Below are 26,932 nucleotides of genomic sequence, written 5' to 3'. Positions count from 1 at the left end.
CTTTGAATTTACACCGACGTGTTGGGATCTGTTTGCTTTTATATTACAGCGGGCAGGAGACTTTTCGGCCAAAACTGATACGGCAGCAGTGTCAGCCACCAGGCTGGAGATGACCACACCCCAACGTTCTCAGCAGTTGCTCCGCATGTTCGCGGTCATATTCCAAACAGCAGTTTCCGCGGCTATCCATCCACAGTTTGCAGTCAAAGGGGTAAGCTACCGTCAGCGAACTGATGTTCGCTGAGGTGGTTTCAGTTATTGGACGGTTGTATCTCTAGGTGCGTATTTTATAGCGCTGTACAGCATCTGAAACAGTATCTTCCGTTGGAGGCATCGGTATTTTATTATGTCGTCACACAATATAGTAATGTAGTGGTGGTTTGGAAGGGGTTTGTCTATTGGAGTGTGGTATTTCTTATGTTACATACTTGGTTAGACATCTGTAGCGCTTACAGAAATTGCTATGACATAATTTCTACCAATACATTAGTTTCTAACACATACACGATGACGTCCCAAAAACACACACACACACACACACACACACACACACACACTAGTGATGGAGTGGTGACTTAGCAATGATAAATAAATAAGACCTATGCTTCGTTGTGATTGCCTGAGGGCATCAAGAAATTGACCAGACGTCGAAACAGTGGGGTGGATCTTGTGTGATTCGACGCAATAATTATAATTTAGGGAAGCCCGAAAAATTACGAAAATGGGCGAAAAATGCGTAAAATTGGGAAGATACCAAAAATATGGGAAATTAAGGAAAATTGCCGAAGAATTTTATAAATTAGAAATCCTTTCAGTACAGAGTACAACTGACTGGGCTCATGCAGTTCAGCTGTACCTGTTGTTGTTGTGGTCTTCAGTCCTGAGACTGGTTGGATGCAGCTCTCCATGCTAATCTATCCTGTTCAAGCTCCTTTATCTCCCAGTACCTACTGCAACCTACATCCTTCTGAATCTGCTTAGCGTATTCATCTCTTGGTCTCCCTCTACGATTTTTACCAACCACACTGCCCTCCAATGCTAAATTTTTGATCCCTTGATGCCTCAAAACATGTCCTACCAACCGATCCCTTCTTCTAGTCAAGTTGTGCCACAAACTTCTCTTCTCCCCAATCCTATTCAATACCTCCTCATTAGTTACGTGATCTACCCACCTTATCTTCAGCATTCTTCTGTAGCACCACATTTCGAAAGCTTCTATTCTCTTCTTGTCCAAACTAGTTATCGTCCATGTTTCACTTCCATACATGGCTATACTCCATACAAATACTTTCAGAAACGACTTCCTGACACTTAAATCTATACTCGATGTTAACAAATTCCTCTTCTTGAGAAACGCTTTCCTTGCCATTGCCAGTCTACATTTTATATCCTCTCTACTTCGACCATCATCGGTTATTTTACTCCATAAATAGCAAAACTCCTTTACTACTTTAAGTGTCTCATTTCCTAATCTAATTCCCTCAGCATCATCCGACTTAATTCGACTACATTCCATTATCCTCGTTTTGCTTTTGTTGATGTTCATCTTATATACTCCTTTCAAGACACTGTCCATTCCGTTCAACTGCTCTTCCAGGTCCTTTGCTGTCCCTGACAGAATTAAAATGTCGTTGGCAAATCTCAAAGTTTTTGTTTCTTCTCCATGGGTTTTAATTCTTACTCCAAACTTTTCTTTTGTTCTGCTGTCCAATTTGGAACACAACCTACAACCAGCTTAGAGACAGAAGTGATGACACTTTCTGCAGGACCTGACCATCATTTTGCAGGACAATGCTAAAGCACGTACAGTGCAAGATGTTACTGATTTGTTTGACTGATGGCGCTGCTAAGTGCTATACCACCTACTGCACTCCGCTAATTTAAGCCCTTGTGAGTTCAACTCGATTTCTAAACTGAAAGAAACACTTAACGTCATTCGCTTCAGAACTGCTACAAATTCGTCCAGCAATAGACCGCACCGCTCGAACTCTCAACACAACTGGCACTGCTAAGAGTATTCAAGCGATTTCCACATCGCTGGCAAACGGGTCATACACAATGCTGGTGACTACTTTGAAGGTCAGTCAAACTTTGAAACACAGGAGCTGTAAATAAATAGTTACCACTATTAAAGTTCCAACCCTTGTAGATGAGTTTTTATCATGGCTGGTTCCCCCAAGGCTATCAGTAGGGGTCTCGTTTCGATTTAGGTCTTTTAGTGCTCTGTCAAATTCTTCACGCAGTATCATATCTCCCATTTCATCTTCTTCTACGTCCTCTTTCGTTTCCACAATACTGTCCTCAAGTACACCGCCCCTTTAAAGACCCTCTATATACTCCTTCCCCGTTAATGTTTTCCCTTCTTTGCTTAGGATGGGTTTTCCATCTCAGCAATCATGATTATCATACAAGTGGTTCTCTTTCCTAAAAAGGGCTCCTTAATTTTCCTGTTGGCAGTATCTACCTTACTCATAGTGATGCATGCTTCTACATGCTTCTACATGCTTCTTACATTTGTCGTCTAGCCATCCCTGCTTAGCCATTTTGCACTTCTGTCGATATCGCTTTTGGGACTTTGTATTCCTTTTTACCTGCTTCATTTACTGCATTTTTGTATTCTCTCCTATCATCAATTACATTCAATATCTTTTATTATCCAAGAATTTCTACTAGCCCTCGTCTTTTTACCCGGTGCCTTCACTATTCCTTCTTTCAAAGCTACTCATTCTTCTTCCACTGTATTTCTTTCCTCTGTTATTGTCAATGGCTCACTAATACTCACTCTGAAACTCTCTATAACCTCTGTCTCGTTCAGTTTATGCTGGTTCCATCTCCATAAATTCCTACCTTTTTGCAGTTTCTTCAATTTTGATCTACAGTTCATAACCAATATATTGTGGTCAGAGACCACATCTGTCCCTGGAATTGTCTTAAAATTTAAAATCTGGTTGCTGAATCACTGTCGTACCATTACATAATCTATCTGAAACCTTCCAGTGTCTCCAGGCCTCTTCCATGTATAGCACCTTCTTTCATGATACTTAAACCAAATGTTAGCTACGATCAAGTTATGCTTTGTGCAAAATTCTGCCAGGTGGCTTCCCCTTTCATTCCTGACCCCCAATCCACATTCACCGACTGCTTCTCCTTCTCTTCCTTTTCTTACCAACGAATTCCTTTCCCCAATGACTATTAAATTTTCGTCTCCCTTGACTAGCTGAATAATTCCTTTTATCGCATTATACATTTCTTCATGCTCTTAATCATCTGCAGTGGTAGTTGGCATATAACCTTGTACTGTGGTAGGTGTGGGCTTCATGTCCATCTCGGCTACAATAATAGGTTCACTATGTTCTTCGTAGTAGCTTATCCGCGTTCCTACTTTTTTATTCATTATTAAACCTACTCCTGCATTACCACGATTTGATTTTGTATTTATAACCCGTATTCACGAGACCAGAAGTCTTGTTCCTCCTGCCACTGAACTTCACTAATCCACAATATATCTGTTCCAGTCAAAACCCGTTTTTAGTTAGAATGCGTTCTTATTAGTTAAAACTAGTTTTTACTGTGCCACTTGGTCAAAACGCGTTTTGCCTAGTAAAAACTAGTTTTAACTGGCTTTCGCTTTTGACCAGCAGTAAATTCTAGTTGTAACTAAGAGTATCAGTATCAACTAGTAAGAACGCGTTCTAATTAAGCTACTGGTATACAGAACTAGTTTTCACTAAATTTATTTAGGGTCAAATATTAAAATAAAGAGCAACTGATTGAAATAAAAACACCTTTTTTGTATTGTGCAAAGTAACATTTATTGGAATATTGATCATACATCCAAACACTTCCAGATAGTGAAAACAAGAAGGCGCCGACACGGACAGTTCCAGGCGCCAAAACCCCCCGCCTGGGCAGCGCTTCAGCGGCCGACAATACCCCAGCCCGCCAGTGGGCGCTTTTCGCCACAACAAACAACACGGTAGAGGGGCCAAGCACGTGCAGATCAGTTTGTACGTATTTATCATGTCAGATCTATATCAAGAATGGCGATGGAAAGAATAATTTGTGAGAAGGATGTTACAGACTGAAGAACACGACAAAAGAGGAAACCATTACAATGTTACGACAAAAGGATCTTACGATAAATTAGTGGACGCGACTGAAGAACCACAATATGATAAGAAAAAGACACAGAAGCAGTACATAAGATTAAATCGATTCAAGGTTATTAATATTTGTGGGACCAGCAAGTCAGTGACAAGAAGAGAGCCTGTGGAGTACTACTTACGTGTCGAAGAAATTTTCGACATTATTGAAGCAGCACAGATTAAACGTTGAAACTTCAAGAAAATACGAAAGCGCAACAGTGGACACGATACACATTTATCTGTCTATGTGTGAAACTTGTCAGCGCAAAAGGAGCATTAAGGAAAGGGGGCACATGTCGAAACCCATACTTCATTCAGAAATGAACAGTCGTTGCCAAGTTGATCTGATCGACATGCAGACTTCCCCCTGAGGGTTCGGGGGTTAGAATAGGCCCGCGGTATTCATGCCTGTCGTAAGATGCGACTAAAAGGAGTCCATACCCCTCAAGGGGGTAGTTAGCGCCTGCGTCCAGAGACGGACGGTTCCACGACCTATAATTGTGGTATTTTCGGTATTTCACTTCTCGTTTCTTCCTTCCTTTGGTTGGTTCCTTTCTTTCCTCTTCTCCATCTCACTGTCTTCCTTACTCTCTCCCTTGCCTTCTTCTCCCTTGCCTTCTTCTCCCTTGCCTTCTTCTCCCTTGCCTTCTTCTCCCTTGCCTTCTTCTCCCTTGCCTTCTTCTCCCTTGCCTTCTTCTCCCTTGCCTTCTTCTCCCTTGCCTTCTTCTTCTCCCTTGCCTTCTTCTTCTCCCTTGCCTTCTTCTTCTCCCTTGCCTTCTTCTTCTCCCTTGCCTTCTTCTTCTCCCTTGCCTTCTTCTTCTCCCTTGCCTTCTTCTTCTCCCTTGCCTTCTTCTTCTCCCTTGCCTTCTTCTTCTCCCTTGCCTTCTTCTTCTCCCTTGCCTTCTTCTTCTCCCTTGCCTTCTTCTTCTCCCTTGCCTTCTTCTTCTCCCTTGCCTTCTTCTTCTCCCTTGCCTTCTTCTTCTCCCTTGCCTTCTTCTTCTCCCTTGCCTTCTTCTTCTCCCTTGCCTTCTTCTTCTCCCTTGCCTTCTTCTTCTCCCTTGCCTTCTTCTTCTCCCTTGCCTTCTTCTTCTCCCTTGCCTTCTTCTTCTCCCTTGCCTTCTTCTTCTCCCTTGCCTTCTTCTTCTCCCTTGCCTTCTTCTTCTCCCTTGCCTTCTTCTTCTCCCTTGCCTTCTTCTTCTCCCTTGCCTTCTTCTTCTCCCTTGCCTTCTTCTTCTCCCTTGCCTTCTTCTTCTCCCTTGCCTTCTTCTTCTCCCTTGCCTTCTTCTTCTCCCTTGCCTTCTTCTTCTCCCTTGCCTTCTTCTTCTCCCTTGCCTTCTTCTTCTCCCTTGCCTTCTTCTTCTCCCTTGCCTTCTTCTTCTCCCTTGCCTTCTTCTTCTCCCTTGCCTTCTTCTTCTCCCTTGCCTTCTTCTTCTCCCTTGCCTTCTTCTTCTCCCTTGCCTTCTTCTTCTCCCTTGCCTTCTTCTTCTCCCTTGCCTTCTTCTTCTCCCTTGCCTTCTTCTTCTCCCTTGCCTTCTTCTTCTCCCTTGCCTTCTTCTTCTCCCTTGCCTTCTTCTTCTCCCTTGCCTTCTTCTTCTCCCCTGCCTTCTTCTTCTCCCCTGCCTTCTTCTTCTCCCCTGCCTTCTTCTTCTCCCCTGCCTTCTTCTTCTCCCCTGCCTTCTTCTTCTCCCCTGCCTTCTTCTTCTCCCCTGCCTTCTTCTTCTCCCCTGCCTCCTCCGCCCTCGCCTCCTCGTTTGAGACAGTCTGTCCTCTCTCTCTCTTCCCTTTCCTCTTCTTCCTTCCTCCCTGTGCGCGCCTGAAGGCCGTCCCACGCGTTCGCACGCGTACCCGGTGACGGGGTAACGCGTAATTACCCACCCTGGGTAGACAAGTAAGGCACGCACGTACCCCCTGGTAAAGACCAGGCCAAAGGAGGTTTGATCGCCTGAGCTGATACCTTCTGACCATGCCGATTGGTCCATCCGTCTGTTTCTCGGGAGGTGTGACCTGAGGTGTAAACATTCACCTAAGGCGGGAGTGCCCTCTGAGAGGGTCCCCATAAGGAAGGAGCGCACCATCGGAGACGCTGGCAATCATGGGGGATTCCTCCGCAATGGATTTCTCTTTTTCTCTCTCGACTTCTGCCCACAAACGGAAACATGACCAGCCAACAGTGACAAAAGTGCTACCGCCTGCCCCACAGTTCCTCGTCGTTTCTCGATCTGAGGATGGAAAGGATTTTTCCTCTGTCAACCCTTTCGTTATCCAGAAGGTCGTAGATGCCATAGCCGGTACTGTTAAGTCTTGTACAAGGTTGTGTAATGGTACCTTGCTACTAGAAACTGAGAGCGCCTTTCAGGCACAGAAATTGCTTCGAGCCACACTCCTGTACACGTTCCCTGTCCGGGTGGAGGCTCACCGAACTTTGAATTCGTCTCGTGGTGTGGTCTATACTAGATCTCTTGAGGGATTGACTGACGAGGAGATTCAGTCTTTCCTCGCTGAGCAGGGCGTGACGGCTGTCCATAGGGTCATGAAAAGGGTCAACAAAGACCTTGTACCGACCCGGACACTTTTCTTGACCTTTGACAGTGTTCAGCTGCCATCGCGCATCAAAGCGGGCTACGAGGTTATTTCTGTTCGCCCCTATGTCCCGACACCTACGTGCTGCTACCAGTGTCAGCGTTTCAATCACACTCGCCAGTCTTGTTCCAATGCGGCTAAATGTCACTTGTGGCAGGGATGCCCATGAGGGTGACTGTCCACCTCCGTCTCCTCATTGTGTGAACTGTCAGGGTGACCATGCAGCGTCCTCCCGTGACTGTCCCATCTATAAGGAAGAACAATGTATCCAAGAAATTCGGGTCAAAGAGACAGTGTCCACCTCAGCTGCTCGCAAGCTATTTGCTAGTAGGAAGCCCACGCTGCTCCCAGCGGGTAAATACAGTACAGTCCTCGCCTCTCCACGGACTACCAGGGAGGTGGCAACCCAGACATGCGATCTGACCTTCAGCACCACGGTCGTCCGTTCAGCCAGTGCTAAGATCGCGCGGTCGACGTCTCCTCTTCCTCCCATCACCCCAAAGACACAAGCCCCTTCATCAGCTTCTGCTAAGGCGAAGACCCAGAAGTCAGATGCATGGGCCTTCAAGAAGGAACCGTCACGTGCAGACTTCCTACGTACCTCGACCTCCCAGCCATCGACCAGTACTTCCACCAAACGACCTTCCAAGAAGGCTCATAGGAAGCACAGTTCTCCTTCTCTGCCGCAGCGCATTTCTTCTCCTGCACCACCCAGCGGTTGCCGCCCCAGGCCGTCATCCATTTCGCCTGGCCGCACCGCTGGTAGCCAAACATCTGGCCGTTCACCAGCGGAGGAAGCTCCCCCTCCCGGCTATCTTACCAAAATGGCCGATGAACCTATAGAACCAATGGACGACGGCTGTCCGCCTACTGATAGCGGCGGCAGTGCTCGCTCGAAGCCAGGCCCTCAGCAGCCTTCGAGGTGACCCCTTCTTTCATCTTCCTTTTCTTCTTACGATGGCACTTATTCACTGGAATATTCGCAGCGTTCGCTCCAACCGAGAGGACTTGAAGTTGCTGCTCCACTTGCACCGTCTGCTCGTCTTAGCCCTCCAGGAAACGAAGCTACGCCCATGCGATCAAATTGCCTTGGCACACTACACCTCTGTGCGTTTTGACCTACCCCCTGTGGTAGGTATCCCAGCTCATGGAGGGGTTATGTTGCTGGTCCGGGATATTTACTACGATCGCATCACGTTGCACACCGGCCTGCAGGCAGATGCCATCCGCATTACTCTCCCCACTTTTACATTCTCCATTTGTGCCGTTTACACTCCATCGTCATCTGCCGTTACCATGGCAGACATGATGCAACTTATTTCTCAGCTACCTGCACCATCTTTGTTAACTGGAGACTTCAATGCCCACCATCCCCTTTGGGGCTCTCCAGCATCCTGCCCGAGGGGCTCCCTGTTTGCAGACCTTTTCAACCAGCTCAATCTTGTCTGCCTCAATACTGGCGCCCCTACTTTTCTTTCGGACACATCTCACACCTATTCCTATTTAGACCTCTCTATATGTACACCCCAACTTGCACGCCGGTTTGAGTGGTACGCCCTTTCTGATACATATTCGAGCGACCACTTCCCGTGTGTTATCCATCTCCTGCAGCATACCCCCTCTCCGTGCTCCTCTAGTTGGACCATCTCCAAGGCAGACTGGGGGCTCTTCTCTTCCAGGGCGACCTTTCAGGATCAAACCTTCACAAGCTGCGATCGTCAGGTCGCACACCTCACGGAAGTCATTCTCGCTGCTGCTGAATATTCCATCCCTCATCCTACTTCTTCTCCACGTCGCGTGCCGGTCCCCTGGTGGACCGCAGCATGTAGAGACCCTTTACGTGCTCGTCGACGTGCTTTACGCACCTTTAAATGCCACCCCACAGTGGCGAATTGTATCAATTATAAACGATTACGTGCTCAGTGTCGTGGTATTATTAAAGAAAGCGAGAAAGCCAGCTGGGCTGCTTTCACAAGCACCTTCAACAGTTTTACTCCTTCTTCTGTTGTCTGGGGTAGCCTGCGCCGGCTATCTGGCGCTAAGGTCCACTCACCAGTTTCTGGCTTGACGGTCGCGAATGACGTCCTTGTGGCCCCTGAGGATGTCTCCAATGCCTTCGGGCGCTTTTTCGCAGAGGTTTCGAGCTCCGATCATTACCACCCTGCCTTCTTCCCCCGCAAACGGGCAGAGGAGGCTAGGCCACCTTACTTCCGCTCCTCGAATCGTGAAAGTTATAATGCCCCATTCACCATGCGGGAACTCGAAAGCGCACTTGGCCGATCAGGGTCCTCCGCTCCAGGGCCTGATTCTATTCATATTCAGATGCTGAAGAACCTTTCTCCTGCGGGTAAAGGTTTTCTTCTTCGTACATACAATCACATCTGGATTGAGGGACATGTTCCCGCATGCTGGCACGAGTCTATTGTTGTCCCGATTCCTAAGCTGGGGAAGGACAAGCACTTGCCTTCCAGTAATCGACCTCTCTCGCTTACCAGCTGTGTCTGTAAAGTGACGGAGCGAATGGTTAACTCTCATTTGGTTTGACTGCTCGAGTCTCGACGCCTACTTACCAATGTACAATGTGGATTTCGTAGGCGCCTCTCTGCTGTTGACCATCTGGTTACCTTGTCGACCTTCATTATGAATAACTTCTTGCGGAAGCGCCCGACCGCGGCTGTGTTCTTTGATTTGGAAAAGGCTTACGACACCTGTTGGAGGGCGGGCATTCTCCGCACCATGTATACATGGGGCCTTCGTGGTCGCCTCCCTCTTTGTATTCTTTCCTTTTTAATGGATCGACAGTTCAGGGTACGTGTGGGTTCTGTCCTGTCAGACACCTTTCGCCAGGAGAATGGGGTGCCACAGGGCTCAGTTTTGAGCGTCGCTCTCTTCGCCATCGCGATCAATCCAATAATGGATTGCCTCCCAGCTGATGTATCAGGCTCCCTTTTTGTGGACGATTTTACCATCTATTGCAGCGCACAGTGTACACGTGTCCTGGAGCGCTGTCTTCAGCGTTCTCTTGACCGTCTTTACTCCTGGAGTGTCGCCAATGGCTTCCGTTTTTCTGCTGAGAAGACGGTCTGTATTAACTTATGGCGCTACAAAGAGTTTCTCCCACCGTCCTTACGACTCGGTCCCGTTGCTCTCCCAGTCATGGAGACAACCAAATTTTTAGGCCTTACATTTGACAGGAACCTTAGCTGGTCTCCACATGTGTCATATTTGGCCGCCCGTTGTACCCGTTCTTTAAATGTCCTCCGTGTTCTCAGTGGTATGTCGTGGGGAGCGGATCGAACCGTCCTACTTCGTCTATATCGGTCGATCGTCCGTTCCAAGCTGGATTATGGGAGCTTCGTATACTCCTCTGCACGGCCATCCATCTTAAGCCACCTCAACTCCATACAACATCGGGGTTTACGACTTGCGATCAGAGCATTTTATACTAGTCCCGTAGAGAGTCTTCATGCTGACGCTGGCGAATTGCCACTCACCTACCGGCGCGATATACTGCTTTGTCGGTATGCCTGTTGGCTACTGTCAATGCCCAACCATCCGTCTTATCGTTCGTTTTTTGACGACTCTCTCGACCGTCAATACCGGTTGTATGTCTCTGCCCTGCTACCCCCTGGAGTTCGCTTTCGTCGCCTCCAACACCTTAATTTTTCACTCCCTGCAACCTTTCGAGTGGGCGAGAGCCACACGCCACCTTGGCTCCAGGCTCAGGTCCGTGTTCACCTTGACCTCAGCTCGCTCCCAAAAGAGGTTACCCCCGGTTCGGTCTGCCACTCCCGTTTTGTGGAACTTCGTTCGAAGTTTATCAATATGACTTTCATTTATACAGATGGCTCTAAGACCAATGACGGGGTTGGGTATTCTTTTATTGTCGGGGCACAAAGTTTCAAATACCAGCTCCATGGCCATTGTTCGGTCTTCACAGCTGAGCTCTTTGCCCTCTACCAGGCTGTTCTTTACATCTGCCACCACCGACATTCTGCTTATGTCATCTGCTCCGACTCCCTGAGCGCCATCCAGAGCCTCAATGATCCGTATCCGGTTCACCCTTTCGTGCACCGGATCCAACGCTCTCTTCGGCAGCTGGTGGACGTCGGTTCTCCGGTTAGCTTTATGTGGATCCCTGACCATGTCGGTATCCCTGGGAACGAAGCTGCAGATGCCGCGCCCAAGGCTGCGGTCCTCCAGCCTCAGACAGCTTCTTGTTGTGTCCCTTCGTCAGATTTTAGCAGGGTTATTTGTCAGCGCATTTTATCGCTGTGGCATGCCGATTGGGCTGCCCTTCCAGCCAACAAGCTTCGGGCCTTGAAACCACTTCCCCTGGCTTGGACGTCCTCCTCACGCACTTCTCGGCGGGAGGAGGTAGTTTTGGCACGGTTAAGAATTGAACACTGCCGGTTCAGCCATCGCCATCTGCTGACGGCTGCGCCGGCGCCGTTCTGCCCATGTGGGCAATTGCTGACGGTCCGCCACATTTTAATGTCCTGTCCGGATTTTAACGTCCTGCGTCTCGATCTTAACCTGCCATGTACTTTAGATGCCGTTTTAGCGGATGACCCACGAGCAGTTGCTCGTGTTCTTCGTTTTATCAATTTGACAAACCTCACTAAGGACATTTGATGCTGTTTTTTAATCCTATGCCTGTCAGTCTGTCTTTTATCGTGTTTTCCCTTTTAGTTGTTGTTTTAAACTTGTGCCTCGCGGTGCATTCTTAACGTCGTCAGGGCGCTAATGACCATTGAAGTTGTGCGCCCTAAAACCACAAAAAAAAACCTGTAAAAGATAGCCTGTCTACGTAGTGCGTGACGTCACAAGATGGCTACACACATAGTCCCTTCTTCAACAGTTTCACGGAACAGTGCTTGTGAATAGTCGTTCGGCGAGTTTCGCGTCAGTTTACTATTATAGTGAATGGTGTTCCTGCGTTAGTGTACGTGATTTGGTTGTTTAGTTTCTGTGCACTAAACTGGTGATCTGTTTTTCTTGCCTGTGAAAATTTCGTTGCCTGCAAAATGCCGTATCGTTGTTGTGTGCCGAATTGTAGTGGAAATTACGACGGTGGACCAAAAGTAACCGTGTTTAAATTTCCGGAGGATGAAGCAACGAGGAAGAAATGGTTGTCAAATATTCGCAGAGATATCTTCACTCCTTCAAGTTCAAGAGTAAGTATTTATTTTCTTTATTTCATAAGAGGTTAAGTGTGCTAACAAAGAATAGGCACTTATGAAGTAAGGAAGGTCAGCGACATTTTGACTAATATATCAGATCTTAACTGAATAAGTGCCGAAGAAAATAGCGTTTCGTTTTCTTGCTGGTAATTCTACAGTTTAGCTGGTATAGGTTATATGAATTCTGTATTCTGCAAGTTCAACCAGTATAGCCTAAGCACAGTCATACTTACGTAGTTAAATATCTCAGTATATCTTTATACTTACTGTTTATGCTGCCTGTTAGGAATAAAAGTCGGTTTATAATTAAGTACGTGCACTTAAGATACAGACGACTTTCGATGTATTCTGCTTCTGTATTTAGTGTTTCTTTTTGCTGTAAAAGTCTTTAGGAAGTTGCCTGTTCAAATACAAGTAATGTGGTGTACCCAGAAATTGAAAATGAAGTAAAAACAGTGTCTCAGTCGCTTGTTGTTAATAAATTATTGGTGGGAATTTGAAGTCACTGCAAGGAATGTTACTATTAGGGAATATAGTAGGCTTTAGACTTAACAGTGAACCATAGACAGGAAAAATGAATGAGTACATAAATGGATTAACAGGCCATCACAAAATGCAAAGGGAGAAACTGTGAAAACATATAAAAAATACTTGTTGATTTTACAAATTCTTACTTTTTGGGTCTGGAATTTCAGATACATGCCAGTGGCCTACACAGCTGTCTTATAGATACACAGCTAAAGTACTTCAAAGCAATTGTGTGCTCATGTTTAGCCTAATAGGTAGCACATAAGTGGCAATGTATTAGTTCATCATACTGTCAGTTTTTATGTAAGCTATGAACTGATATCAAAAGCAAAACAGTGTCTGATAAAAAGCACTACCTTTAAGTACTTCATAGTTCTAAAGGTTACACAGTGTTGACAATTACTTTGTATTATTCTGTTACTGTGTCACAGTTGCTTCTATGGATTACACCTGTGCGAGTTTGGTGTCATCATGCTTTCTTGTGCCTGAGGTGTGTGTGTGTGGGGTGGGGGTGGGGGGTGGGGGGTGGGGGGGAATAGAGCAAGACATTATGCAAAAATCCCACCCCTCTTGTGAATATATGAGCTTCAAGGCTAAATTATAAAAAAATTGTCACTGTTATTGAATTATGCTACAAACATTAGTCAATGTTTGTAATTTTTGATGGGGAAAGTACTTTCTTCATTTCACCATCTCTTTAAGAGCTTGTTGCCATGAGATGTAACTGCATGTGTTTTGATATTGTAGTGTTATTGTTTTATAGAGTTACTATGCCATGGCCACATTTATCGCTTGAGTATTCTTCTGCATTTTAGTTGGGAGTCTATTTGTATTTTAGAACTAGAAACTAACTTTATATTCATAAATTATTTTCACACTATTAATATTGTCATCACATTCAGTTGTAAGCACCTTTTTCATTTTTTATTCATTTCTAATTACAGGTATGTCATGTTCACTTCCACAAGGATGATGTTATTTGGGAAACACAAATTTTGGATGAAAGGACTGTTCAGTTATTAAGAGCCCCCCTACTCAAACCACGTTTGAGACCAGATGCAGTTCCATCACTACTCCCAGACTGTCCTTCGTACCTTTCAAAGGAAGAAAGTAGACGTGAAGGGCCATAGGAGAAAAAGCAAAGGCTTGAAAATGAGCAGTTAGCTGCAGCGTTACAATATAGTTTAGCATCACAGAAGGACCATGAAAACAATTTCAGCTTCAGTTCTTTAGAAGAGTTGATGTTGCGTACGAAGGAAGTGGATTTGCCCAACGAGTGGAGTGTGATCGAAAAACACAGTGATTTTGTTTGTTTTTTAAAGATAAGAAATCCAGCACCATTAATCATACATTCTGTCGTTATAGATAGTAATTTAAATGTTTCATTGTTTAAGAAAGATGTACAAATTAAGACATTAGGAAAAAGATCTTTTCCTGTAATTGTAACCAATATCCAGGAAATTGTCAGTGTACTGCAGGAGGTTTTAGGCACAGATTGTGGGCACTCAGAAACTTCTATAGATAGTATTGTAGAGATAGTGAAAGACAGAGTAGGAGTGCTGAAAGACAGTTTACAGGAGAGTGAAAAGGAGATGGTAGACTTTATATATGAACAAGTTAGTCTCATAAATGTAAAGAAATTTAATCATAGGTTTAGTTCTACATTTATCATACTGTGTTGTTTGCTATTTTCAATTTCGTCTCATGCTTACAATTTTTTACGTAGCAGCTCATTAATGAAAATGCCACATCCAAGCACTCTGCGTAGTATCTGCAGCAAATTTAATGTGAATCCATCTCACGAAAGGCTTGGGGGAAGTAATTTCCTGTCCTATGCAAGACAGAAATTTCAATACTTGAACAGCGATGATGTCAATGTTGTTTTGAGTGTAGATGAAATTCATCTAAATTCTTATTTCGAATATAAAGGAGGTAGTGATTTGGGCATGTCATATAACTCTGAATGTGCTGCAAATTCAGCATTTGTATTTATGTTGCAGAGTGTCAAGTCTTTGTACAGGGATGTTGTTCACATTTTACCGGTGAAAACCATTTCATCTAATGCATTATACGATGTGCTACTGGCCGTAATAAATGGCCTTGAACTAATAGGCTATAGGGTTTTTTGTGTGGTAACTGACAACAACAAAATCAATAGCAAAACCATGTCAATGTTTTCTCTGGATAAAGCTATTAATATAGTTTCTAAACATCCATCTGATCCTAATCGCCCACTTTTCTTTTTAATTGATGTCATACACATTGTTAAATGAATAAGAAATGTGTGGCTGAACCAAAAAAATTATGGTAAAGATATGTTTTATCCTCAGTTTCCAGTTAGAAAAGAAGTGGAAGAAAATAAGTTTTCTGTAGCTTCTTTTAAAACACTGAAACAGATTTATGACATACATTCCAGTTGTTTAGTAAAATATTGTCACACATTGTCTCTCAAATCACTTTGTCCTACATCATTAGAAAAACAGAGCATGAAACTAGTGCTGCAGATATTCAATCGACATGTCAGAAGGCCTTGAGGTAGCTAGTGATAAATTTGATTTGAGACATGCACCATCAACAGCCGAATACATTCGAATAATAACAAAATGGTTTGATGTCGTTGTTGTTGTTGTGGTCTTCAGTCCTGAGACTGGTTTGATGCATCTCTCCATGCTACTCTATCCTGTGCAAGCTTCTTCATCTCCCAGTACCTACTGCAACCTACATCTTTCTGAATCTGCTTAGTGTATTCATCTCTTGGTCTCCCCCTACGATTTTTACCGTCCACGCTGCCCTCCAATACTAAATTGGTGATCCCTTGATGCCTCAGAACATGTCCTACCAACCGATCCCTTCTTCTGGTCAAGTTGTGCCACAAACTTCTCTTCTCCCCAATCCTATTCAATACTTCCTCATTAGTTATGTGATCTAGCCATCTAATCTTCAGCATTCTTCTGTAGCACCACATTTCGAAAGCTTCTATTCTCTTCTTGTCCAAACTATTTACCGTCCATGTTTCGCTTCCATACATGGCTACACTCCATACAAATAATTTCAGAAATGACTTCCTCACATTTAAATCTATGCTCGATGTTAACAAATTTCTCTTCTTCAGAAACGCTTTCCTTGCCATTGCCAGTCTACATTTTATATCGTCTCTACTTCGACCATCATCAGTTATTTTGCTCCCCAAATAGAAAAACTCCTTTACTACTTTAAGTGTCTCATTTCCTAATCTAGTACCCTCAACATCACCCGACTTAATTCGACTACATTCCATTATCCTCGTTTTGCTTTTGTTGATCTTCATCTTATATCCTCCCTTCAAGACACTATCCAATTCGTTCAACTGCTCTTCCAAGTCCTTTGCTGTCTCTGACAGAATTACAATGTCATCGGCGAACCTCAACGTTTTTAGTTCTTCTCCATGGATTTTAATACCTACTCCGAATTTCTCTTTTGTTTCCTTTACTGCTTGCTCAATATACAGATTGAATAGCATCGGGGAGAGGCTACAACCTTGTCTTACTCCTTTCCCAACCACTGCTCCTCTTTCATGCCCCTCGACTCTTATAACTGCCATCTGGTTTCTATACAAATTGTAAATAGCCTTTCGCTCCCTGTATTTTACCCCTGCCACCTTTAGAATTTGAAAGAGAGTATTCCAGTCAACATTGTCAAAAGCTTTCTCTAAGTCTACAAATGCTAGGAACGTAGGTTTGCCTTTCCTTAATCTTTCTTCTAAGATAAGTCGTAAGGTCAGTATTGCCTCATGTGTTCCAGTATTTCTACGGAAACCAAACTGATCTTCCCCGAGGTCGGCTTCTACTAGTTTTTCCATTCGTCTGTAAAGAATTCGTGTTAGTATTTTGCAGCTGTGGCTTATTAAACTGATTGTTCGGTAATTTTCACATCTGTCCACACCTGCTTTCTTTGGGATTGGAATTATTATATTCTTCTTGAAGTCTGAGGGTATTTCACCTGTCTCATACATCTTGCTCACCAGATGGTAGAGTTTTGTCAGGACTGGCTCTCCCAAGGCCGTCAGTAGTTCCAATGGAATGTTGTCTACTCCGGGGGCCTTGTTTCGACTCAGGTCTTTCAGTGCTCTGTCAAACTCTTCACGCAGTATCTTATCTCCCATTTCATCTTCATCTACATCCTCTTCCATTTCCATAATATTGTCCTCAAGCGCATCGCCCTTGTATAGACCCTCTATATACTCCTTCCACCTTTCTGCTTTCCCTTCTTTGCTTATAACTGGGTTTCCATCTGAGCTCTTGATGTTCATACAAGTGGTTCTCTTATCTCTAAAGGTCTCTTTAATTTTCCTGTAGGCAGTATCTATCTTACCCCTAGTGAGATAAGCCTCCACATCCTTACATTTGTCCTCTAGCAATGCCTGCTTAGCTATTTTGCACTTCCTGTCGATCTCATTTTGGAGACGTTTGTATTCCTTTTTGCCTGCTTAACTTACTGCATTTTTATATTTTCTCCTTTCATCAATTAAATCCAATATTTCTTCTGTTACCCAAGGATTTCTACTAGCCCTCTTCTTTTTACCTACTTGATCCTCTGCTGCTTTCACTACTTCATCCCTCAAAGCTACCCATTCTTCTTCTACTGTATTTCTTTCCCCCATTCCTGTCAATTGTTCCCTTATGCTCTCCCTGAAACGCTCTACAACCTCTGGTTCTTTCAGTTTATGCAGGTCCCATCTCCTTAAATTCCCACCTTTTTGCACTTTCTTCAGTTTTAATACACAGGTCATAACCAATAAATTGTGGTCAGAGTCCACATCTGCCCCTGGAAATATCTTACAGTTTAAAACCTGGTTCCTAAATCTCTGTCATACCATTATATAATCTATCTGATACCTTTTAGTATCTCCAGGGTTCTTCCATGTATACAACCTTCTATCATGCTTCTTAAACCAAGTGTTAGCTATGATTAAGTTATGCTCTGTGCAAAATTCTACCAGGCGGCTTCCTCTTTCATTTCTTAGCCCCAATCCATATTCACCTACTACGTTTCCTTCTCTCCCTTTTCCTACACTCGAATTCCAGTCACCCATGACTATTAAATTTGCGTCTCCCTTCACTATCTGAATAATTTCTTTTATTTCATCATACATTTCTTCAATTTCTTCGTCATCTGCAGAGCTAGTTGTCATATAAACTCGTAATACTGTAGTAGGTGTGGGCTTCGTATCTACCTTGGCCACAATAATGCATTCACTATGCTGTTTGTAGTAGCTTACCCGCATTCCTATTTTCCTATTCATTATTAAACCTACTCCTGCATTACCCCTATTTGACTTTGTGTTTATAACCCTGTAGTCACCTGACCAGAAGTCTTGTTCCTCCTGCCACCGAACGTCACTAATTCCCACTATATCTAACTTTAAGCTATCCATTTCCCTTTTTAAATTTTCTATCCTACCTGCCCGATTAAGGGATCTGACGTTCCACGCTCTGATCCGTAGAACGCCAGTTTTCTGTCTCCTGATAACGACATCCTCTTGAGTAGTCCCCACCCGGAGATCCGAATGGGGGACTATTTTACCTCCGGAATATTTTACCCAAGAGGACGCCATCATCATTTAATCATACAGCGAAGCTGGATGCCCTCGGGAAAAATTACGGCCGTAGTTTCCCCTTGCTTTCAGCCATTCGCAGTACCAGCACAGCAAGGCTGTTTTGGTTATTGTTACAAGGCCAGATCAGTCAATCATCCAGACTGTTGCCCTTGCAAATACTGAAAAGGCTGCTGCCCCTCTTCAGGAACCACACGTTTGTCTGGCCTCTCAACAGATACCCCTCCATTGTGGTTGTACGTACGGTATGGCTATCTGTATCGCTGAGGCACACAAGCCTCCCCACCAACGGCAAGGTCCATGGTTCATGGGGGGGGGGGGGGGGGTTTGATGTCATGAATGTGAAATCAGTGTTTAAAGGGAAACACAAACAGGATCCTTATATGGATCCGTTGACAACTGATAGCGTTTCTATGCAATTTTTGCTAGGTTTTCTAGACTGGCTTGATGTGTGGAAAGCAAAAGGTTTGTCAAGTGGGTTTCTGACAAAAGAAACATTTTTTGCTATTCAGCATACAACATATGCCGTTGTAGAGATTGCTCGATACTGTACTGAAGAGCTAGGTATGAGCTATTTACTGACAGCCAAGCTACAAACAGATGTGCTTGAGCGGCGTTTTGGAAAGTATAGACCGCTTGCAGGTTCCCAATACAATGTTTCAGTGACACAAGTCTATGAAGCAGAAAAGAAGCTTCGAATTCAAAGCGTAATGCCTTTAGTTTTATGTTCTCCTTCCTATGGCAATATCACAGTAGGGGCCATAAAAATTTTTATGTTTTCTGAAGTTGAAGAAATAGACACATTAGACATAGAAGTCAGTGTAACTCAAGACAATGTTCTTTCAGTGAAAGATATTGCAACGTCTTTAACTTTCATTGCAGGCTACTGTGCTCATGCAGTGATTAAGAAGCTGAAATGTGAGAGTTGCCTTAATGAAATTGTGATTGAAAAGGAGTTGCCAATAAACGAATATTTTAGTTTGATACAGAGACTTGATCATGGAGGACTAAAATACCCATCAGACACTATTTTAAATATGATTGTCTACACTTATATTGTCATCAGCAAACTTCTCAAAGATCATGAAAGAGATTTTATTGCCTGTACGAATCAACGTGCTATTGCCTGTGCAGTAGCACCTGCTACTCTTCACGAAAATGACTTTTTATTATTTGATGGGGTATGCTGCAATGGACATTCATCCCAGGCAATAATGAAAAGTGTTGTTTGGGTTGGTGTCAATATATTTTTAAACAACTACTGTAAAAAGGTTAATGGAAAAAAAATTTCAAAAAACTCAGTGAAAACTGCAAACTCTTACAACATAACTTTGAAATCTTTATCTTAGGTTCTTTTTAAATCATTAATACAAAACCTGTCATCAGTAATATTGCTACATCAACAAATGCCTCTTAAGCTGAACTAGTCAGGTTAATCTGAAACTAGTCAAACTTACCAAATTGCAACTTATGGCTGAGAGTTTGTATAAATATTTTAATATACAGCTGTTAACAGCTATCAACACTAATAGCCTAACGTGAAATTTTTATCAAAGAAATAAATCTTTAATATAAAGAATCTTACACTAATTTTTTCTCAGTTGAAGTTGGGTGGTAAATGATATATACAGGAGGGAGGACCAATAGTAATCTTTTTATAGTATGTGAAACCTAGAAATCAATTCGCTTGCTTTTCCGAGTATGACTTAAACCACTTCTTTGCTGCATGCCTTATTCATAGTATTTCTAATTTGTGTAATAAAGTTATGTGGCCCAATATGGCACATGCCTTTGACAATGACAAGACAACGCCATTTTGATCACCTTCCTTTATTATTTTGAGAAAAACTTACACAAACTGTGCTATAGCAGACTCCACTTTTTTTGCAAACAAGGTTAGTTTGTCTTGGTGATAAATGGGAGACAAGAGCAAAATTGCTCTATAGTTCTCTACATTCTCTGCAACACTTTTCTTTGTATACTGAAGTTATTACTTCAGCTTGTGATACATGTGAGAAATCTGCCGATTTGTAATGATTCATTAATTGTTACTGTTGAAAAAGCTACTATAGTATTTATGCATTCTTTAGGTAGACAAATTTCGATTTCACGTAGTGTTTGTGGTGTTCCTCTGTCTTCTACTACTGTCACTGTTATGAGTGCAGATGTGCATGCTGTGACAATTGCCTCTCTTTTTCTGAATTTACTACTTTCTCTGCAGCTGTTATAACTGTTGTTTTCTCAACATTTTCTTATGTAGATCATGTTTGCATATATTTTACTACCAATACAAATGGAGAAGCTGGTAGGGGAGGGCTTTGCAGTACTTTCATGGCCTTCTTTGTGTATAATGATTGGCAGGTCTCCTCATCTAATAGTAATGTAATTGTGGAACAGCTCTCACTTCTGTTACAAGCACTATTGAGTGCCACTAATTCTCAGGTTGACTAATTACTGAGCTCTTTAAATAGATGCTTGCTCTGTGCCATAAAGTGCCTTCTTGTTAGCTCATCTTTGCTGAGGAGAAAAATATCTGAGGTGGACTCTCAGGTATGCCCTTCTGTTGGCTTTTTGAATATATTTGTTTATAAAAGAATATTAAAAAAGCTTAAGCCTGTCACAATTGCTTTTCACTCACCTAATCTAATTAATGTAACCAGATCATATTCCAACAACACCTGACACATTTTTGCCACATAACATACACTTACAGTTGGTAATTACTTGCAATTTACAGGGTGACCTAATATAATATCTATATGCATCGCCATTTTTCTACTACAGTGCTTTCATATGCATTCTTCCTACACAAAACTTTATGGTGCAGTGTTTTATTTGCATTCTTTTAGTGTCCCACTTAAAGACCTTCCATTACTACCCTGGAGATTATAAAATAGCAATTTAATAATTAATGTTGTTCAAAATTTATCATTATTATTCCTAAAATTATGAAACTTAAGTCTCAAGAATGTGGTTATTGTTAATGTTTGGCCTTGGTGTCCATAAGTCTTAATTATTTTGTCCCTACATAGTATTCATGCTGTACATCTATAATTTTCTATTGTGAACCACTATAATCTAAAATTTTTCTCATTCCATGTGTTAGTGATTATTGACAAGAGTGTATGGAAGATGAACAAAAGAAATAAATAAATTCATTCATACACAGAATTTTTTTACTTAATTTGCATTCATTCATATCAGCATGGTCAGTAGATGAAACTTGTTTTCCACTTTTAAACAATTACCAGTATATATATTTTGGAATGATGATCTGTTAAAGTATTGCAACTAAATAGAGCTGAACCACCACCCCCACCCCTTTCCCCAAACTTACGGAAGGATGAAGTATTTAAGCCACTGGTGAGTGCAGCCCAAATGTGATGCTAAATGCAGGTAAGTGTTCATTTTTCACAATTATTTCATCACAGGTCACATCACGTCATAAAACTTCTCAACAGATGAAATGAAAGTTTACTTTGTAGTTGAAATTTATTTATGTGCAATTCATGCAAACAGTTTGTTTCAAAGTATATACTTCTTAGTACAGAAACATTCTTTCTTCAAAGGTATTCAGTTTAGAGCAGCGAAATTCTAACCTGGTAATCTGTATTTTGAGACCTCTTGTAATTTCAATACATAATGGAAATTTAGTTAACTTACTGGGAAAAGAGAATTCATTGAAATTTGTATTGGCATACCAAAACTTTATGGCAATACCATTACATACTCATCTCAGGTCAGTGAGATTTTCTTAATGGAAAGAAAGTTTCTTAGGGGAAGGTGCACAAACTGAGAAGAGATATCATATCATTCATTAGAACTGCATTTCACTTAAAAAATATTAACAGGAGAAATTTCTTTAAATAAAAAAAAAAGCATGAATACGAGGTTGCTGAAATGGTGGACTAAAACATATGTAGAACATGTCTTTCAGGGCAGTGTTAGTTTTTGAAACGACTCATACTATTGCTTATTACCAGTGCCTCTCTATAGGGGGTGTTATAATTCGAACACTATTTGCCCAATTTTCGTGTTTCTTTTTTTAATTCACAGGTATATCATCCAATCAGGTTTTAAAATGGATTTTGCTACATAAGGAATAAACAGCGGCAATAACAGTGTCCGTAAAATGTTAGCTGCCAGTGTGCTACTTTGCAAAGTGCCGTCCATATTATTAGACCTGCTTCAAAGTGATGCAATATTTAACTTAAAAAACAGAACAAAACCCCTAAAAGAAAGTCCGCGAGAGTATACGAGAATCTTTCGCGGCTGGCTTTCAATCAAAATTTTTGTCATTCAAAATCGTCTTACACAGGAACTGCAAAACGGAAGAATGGTGAATGGTGAATGGTGGTCAGCCATAAAAGATAAATGTATACCGTTGCAGACGTTTAGATTGGCCTTTTCGAGATTTACAATTTATACTACAGCACTTACAGTTTAGGAATGGTATTGGGAAGAGCACACTGGTGGCAAACACTTGCACTTTTTGTAGCTGACGATCTTTGAACGTCTAACCAGACTGCCATCAAACAAGTCGTGACAATCCGCATTAAAGCAACTTTAAAATAAACTACAATGAAATGGGTCCATTCATTTGGGAGTTTTGATGCCTCAGATAATGAAAGTTATTACAGCCACTTTTTACATCGGGGCTAAAAGGTATGCAGAAATAAGTTACACACAAAAGAACTGGGTCATTTGAGAAAGGAAATCTTGTAATTCATGAGAGAGGTATGTCAGATTTCTTTACGAATTTTCCTCGTGCGGTTCCCGCAACAGTCTATTGCTGTGGCCAAACGGACTGCGAGCATCGGCACCAGACTACGTGCGTGACGTCACTGAGCGGGCGCGCAGGCTTTCCTCTATAGGGGGTGCTGGTTCTGCCCATGTGGGCAACTGCTGACGGTCCGCCACATTTTAACGTCCTTTCCGGATTTTAACACACTGCGTCTTGATCTTGGCCTGCCATGTAGTCTAGATGCCATTTTAGCGGATGACCCACGAGCAGCTGCTCGCGTTCTTCGTTTTATCAACTTGACCAACCTCTCTAAGGACATTTGATTATGCTGTTTTTTTTTTTTATCCAGTGCCTGTCAGTCTGTCTTTTATCTTTTTCCCTTTTAGTTGCTGTTTTAAACTTGTGCCTCGCGGTGCATTCCTAACGTAGTCTGGGCGCTAATGACCATTGACGTTGTGCGCCCTAAAACCACAAAAAAGGACATGCAGACTCAAGAAGGTCGCGGATTTAAGTATATAATGATGTATCAGGACCACTTGACAAAATTTGTTTCGTTACGTGCACTGCAAAGCAAGAGGGCAGAGGAAATAGCACATCATTTAGCAGATATATTTTTGACATTTGTTGCTCCTTGTATTTTCCACTCTGACAACGGCAGAGAATATGTTAATTCTGTCATAAACGAGCTGGCTGTATTTTGGCCTGAGTGTAAACTGGTTCACGGACCACAGACGCACAGCCAAAGGCAAGGTATTGTTGAACGCGCCAACCAAGACGTTGAAAAAAATATTTTCTTCATGTATGAAAGACAACATTACCACCAACTGGTCAAACGGTCTTCGCTTTGTACAGTTTATGAAAAATCGGGCATATCATTCTGGTATCAAACAAACACATTACAAAGCTGTGTTTGGCACAGAACCACGAGTAGGGTTTATGACTTCGAGTTTGGCTCTAGATGTTATTAAGGAGATAAAAGATGAAGATGATCTTAAAGAGGCTTTAAATAAAATTAATGTGGTAGACGCAGAAAATGAGACACCTGACGAACTGGAACCCTCACACGACTCAGAGGAGATAGCGGTTATGGTTAGTGGCAATGGACGGATTACAGCTGCAGCCAGACAAGATGATGCAGCAGCCAGACAAGATGATGCAGCAGCTTTGCCCAGTACACGTATACAGTCTCCAACAACAGCAGTAGCCAAGCAAGAGGATCCAGAAGCCGTAGCTAGTAAGAGTGCGGAGCCTCAGATAACTCCAGCTTGTCACAAAGAACCAGAAGCTGAAGCTATTACGAAACGACAATCTCAAATACGAACAGCTAGAGAAAACGCTCATGAAAACCTGACGAAACAGGCCAAAAGGATGAAGATGGCTTCACAATGAATACACGCTACTCTAGAAATCTGTGACAATATAATTATACCGATTCCTGTTATCGACAGCGCAAAAGCAGATCTCCCCAATCTTATTGAAGTTGTTCTTCAGAATGATGAACAGGGCTTGCACAAGATTAGAAAGATATATGGGATACTCGACAAATTGTATTGCAGGTATGTATTTCTGAATTGATTTCAATAATTAAGGACAAAAGTTAGACAGTCATTACTTAATTGATTTAATGCTCCGAAAACGTCGCTAACTATTCAAGTAATTCATTCATATTTTAAGATTGAATACTTACGTTGTAATATATTCTATATGTATTAAGTACCTAATCGCCTTTCAAACAAACTAATTAAAAGTTCTCTTCCAGATCCGAATTCGACGTGTCCAAAGAGAAATTCTTGCTGCTGGAAGACGTGCCACAGACAAAGGTATCATTAAGAACTGCTGCCAAGATGGCAGCCTTAGGAGCAGGACAAGAATTTGTTCGCTGTGTGTGTGTAAGAAGGCATGTATTTAAAAAAGGTGCTTTTCTTGGGAAAAAGGAAAACTTTGTAACTCAAAATGTCAAGACAGTTTGCCTTGCAATAACATATAATCAAAATTTAATTGTAAAATTTTTTGGCACGTTTCTCCTTTATTAAGACTGTGGCAACTTTTGTCAAATGTATCAGTAATTTATATACTTTCACTGTATGATTATTTTGTTTCCACTTTCGTAACTAATATTGTTAAAATGGCTGCAATTTTCCTTCAAATGTTTCTTCAGTGTGTGGTTACTTTTGTATTGCTGTAGTTAATATTAACGACTTAGATATATTATCAATATTCTCAATAAATATTGCATTGCACAATACAAAAATGTTTTTATTTTTTTATTTCGACGAACAAGTAGTTACTCTTACTTTTAATATTTGCCCCTGAATAAATTTAATGAAAACTAGTTCTGTCTAGTTTAGTTAGGAAGCGTTCTTACTAGGTGAAACTAGTTGATACTGATAGCCTTAGTTACCTCTAGAACTTACTGCTGGTCAAAAGCGAAAGTCAGTTAATGACATCAGTTAATGACATCAGGCCTGTCCCCAGACCTTTCCGTCAGCGATGCTCTCTCAATGCAACACTGTTTTATGCGAGCGGCAGCAAATTCCACTTTCACTAACAATGCACTGTTTCTCGTCTCCATAGCCACACTGTTCACTCACGTTATGGCTAGCCAGATGAGAGCGTGGTTGTCATACTCTCATACAAACAGTTTGCAGCACCAGATTTGCACCTGAAGGAAAAAACAAATATTTTTTCCCGTGTAAATCAGTTTCGCATTAACGCATTAGAATATGTACAAGTTTCGTTGTCATGCGATAATTACAGCCCGCACTGGACCTCCAGCAGTAATTGCACTTTAATTAAAATCACCCTGTATTTACCCTGTCTTGGAAGCGACAATTAAAACTGTCTCTCTGTACACTCACTATATTCCTTATTCAGCACACACATTCTATTTAGTGGGCTGAAGTACAGTAAAATGTTGCTATCATTCCACTTCTTTTTTTGACATTTTGTGATAAATCCATCGTTTACCCTGATAACAAACAGTGTAACTCTTCACTGAATACGACAAATGAAAGATTTGGTATCCACATGGGTGTCTACTCATCAAGGTTCGAACATTACATAGACATTTAATATAGGTATTCACTTCAACACTGAAATAACTTCACCGTGTGCACTACTGGTAAACGCAAAATATCGAGACAGTATTCTATCTTTTGCCACACATTCTACACCACGTGTGGTGTGATTGTACTAATGGCTTCTCTGATGCGGTGTTACATTGTCACAATATCACGAACTGCTGTTTTGTACACACATTCCCAAAGAAAGAAATCTAAGGCGATGGTGATGTGATGAGGTGACGGCGGCGGCCGCGGAACTGGGCTCCCTCTGCCTGTCCACCTGTTGGGAGGCTTTCATTAAGGGATCCCTGGAGCCCAGTGATGGGGAGCGACATCTCCTTGATAGATGACAGTGTCTTGTATATCCCATGGATGGGGTACGGCATAATTCACCAGCATGTCTGGGGGTTTACATATTCACTTACATTGATTTCGAGGAAGAAAATTAAGCCAGTCACTCGATCACACACAACCCACACCGCAAAATAACGTTTCCAATGTCCCAAAGCTGTTTTCGTACAATACGAGGATCTTCTGATCCCCAGATCCGGGCATTACATTTGTTACCTCTGTCACAAACGTGAAATGTAGTTTCATCGGAAAAACACATACGCTTCAAGATATCATTGTCCTCATCCAAACCGTTCAGCATCTACACTGCAAATCGTTCATGTTTTGGGCCATCATCTGCTTATATTGCGTGAAAAATTGGGACCTCGTATACATAAAGATTAAGACGTTTGCGAACAGCTTTATGAACTGTATTCTTGGGCGATCGAAGCTTGTCTAATCGGTTTCGGTGGCGACCTCGTGAATGCAGTTTGAGCTACCTGCCCAGAATCACCCGAAACAAGTGGTCTGCCGCAGCTTGAGGTGATTTTTTTTTTTTTTTTTTGAAATGGGACACAGTTTCGCTTCACTGTGTTCGATGATTTAGTTTCTTCTAGCCACACAACACACTGTTTTCTGTGGTGGCGGGGGGAACCGTTTTTACATTGTAGCTCACAAGGCGCTACTTTTCGCAAAAGTGTCGAATGAGACACAGTGCTATAGAAATTTAATGGGTTCCCTAGCAGACCTGTAACAAAAAAATACCA

General features: G+C 42.3%; 1 protein-coding gene across 1 annotated transcript in view; it reads right to left on the bottom strand.

Annotated features, from left to right (window-relative positions):
* Positions 1-11,569, bottom strand: part of LOC124595914 (collagen alpha-1(I) chain-like) — a 63,551-nt gene extending 51,982 nt beyond the window's left edge. The window contains exons 1-2 of the mRNA XM_047134861.1: positions 11,553-11,569; positions 4,761-5,815 (exon numbers count right to left, since the gene is read on the bottom strand). Coding sequence (XP_046990817.1) covers positions 4,761-5,815; positions 11,553-11,569 — 1,072 coding nt within the window. The remainder of the gene's footprint in view (positions 1-4,760; positions 5,816-11,552) is intronic.
* Positions 11,570-26,932: the final 15,363 nt, after the last annotated feature.

The sequence above is a fragment of the Schistocerca americana genome, chromosome 1 (genome assembly GCF_021461395.2).
Source record: "Schistocerca americana isolate TAMUIC-IGC-003095 chromosome 1, iqSchAmer2.1, whole genome shotgun sequence".
In the NCBI taxonomy this organism is placed as follows: domain Eukaryota; kingdom Metazoa; phylum Arthropoda; class Insecta; order Orthoptera; family Acrididae; genus Schistocerca; species Schistocerca americana.
This window is presented reverse-complemented; position numbering and strand designations above follow the sequence as displayed.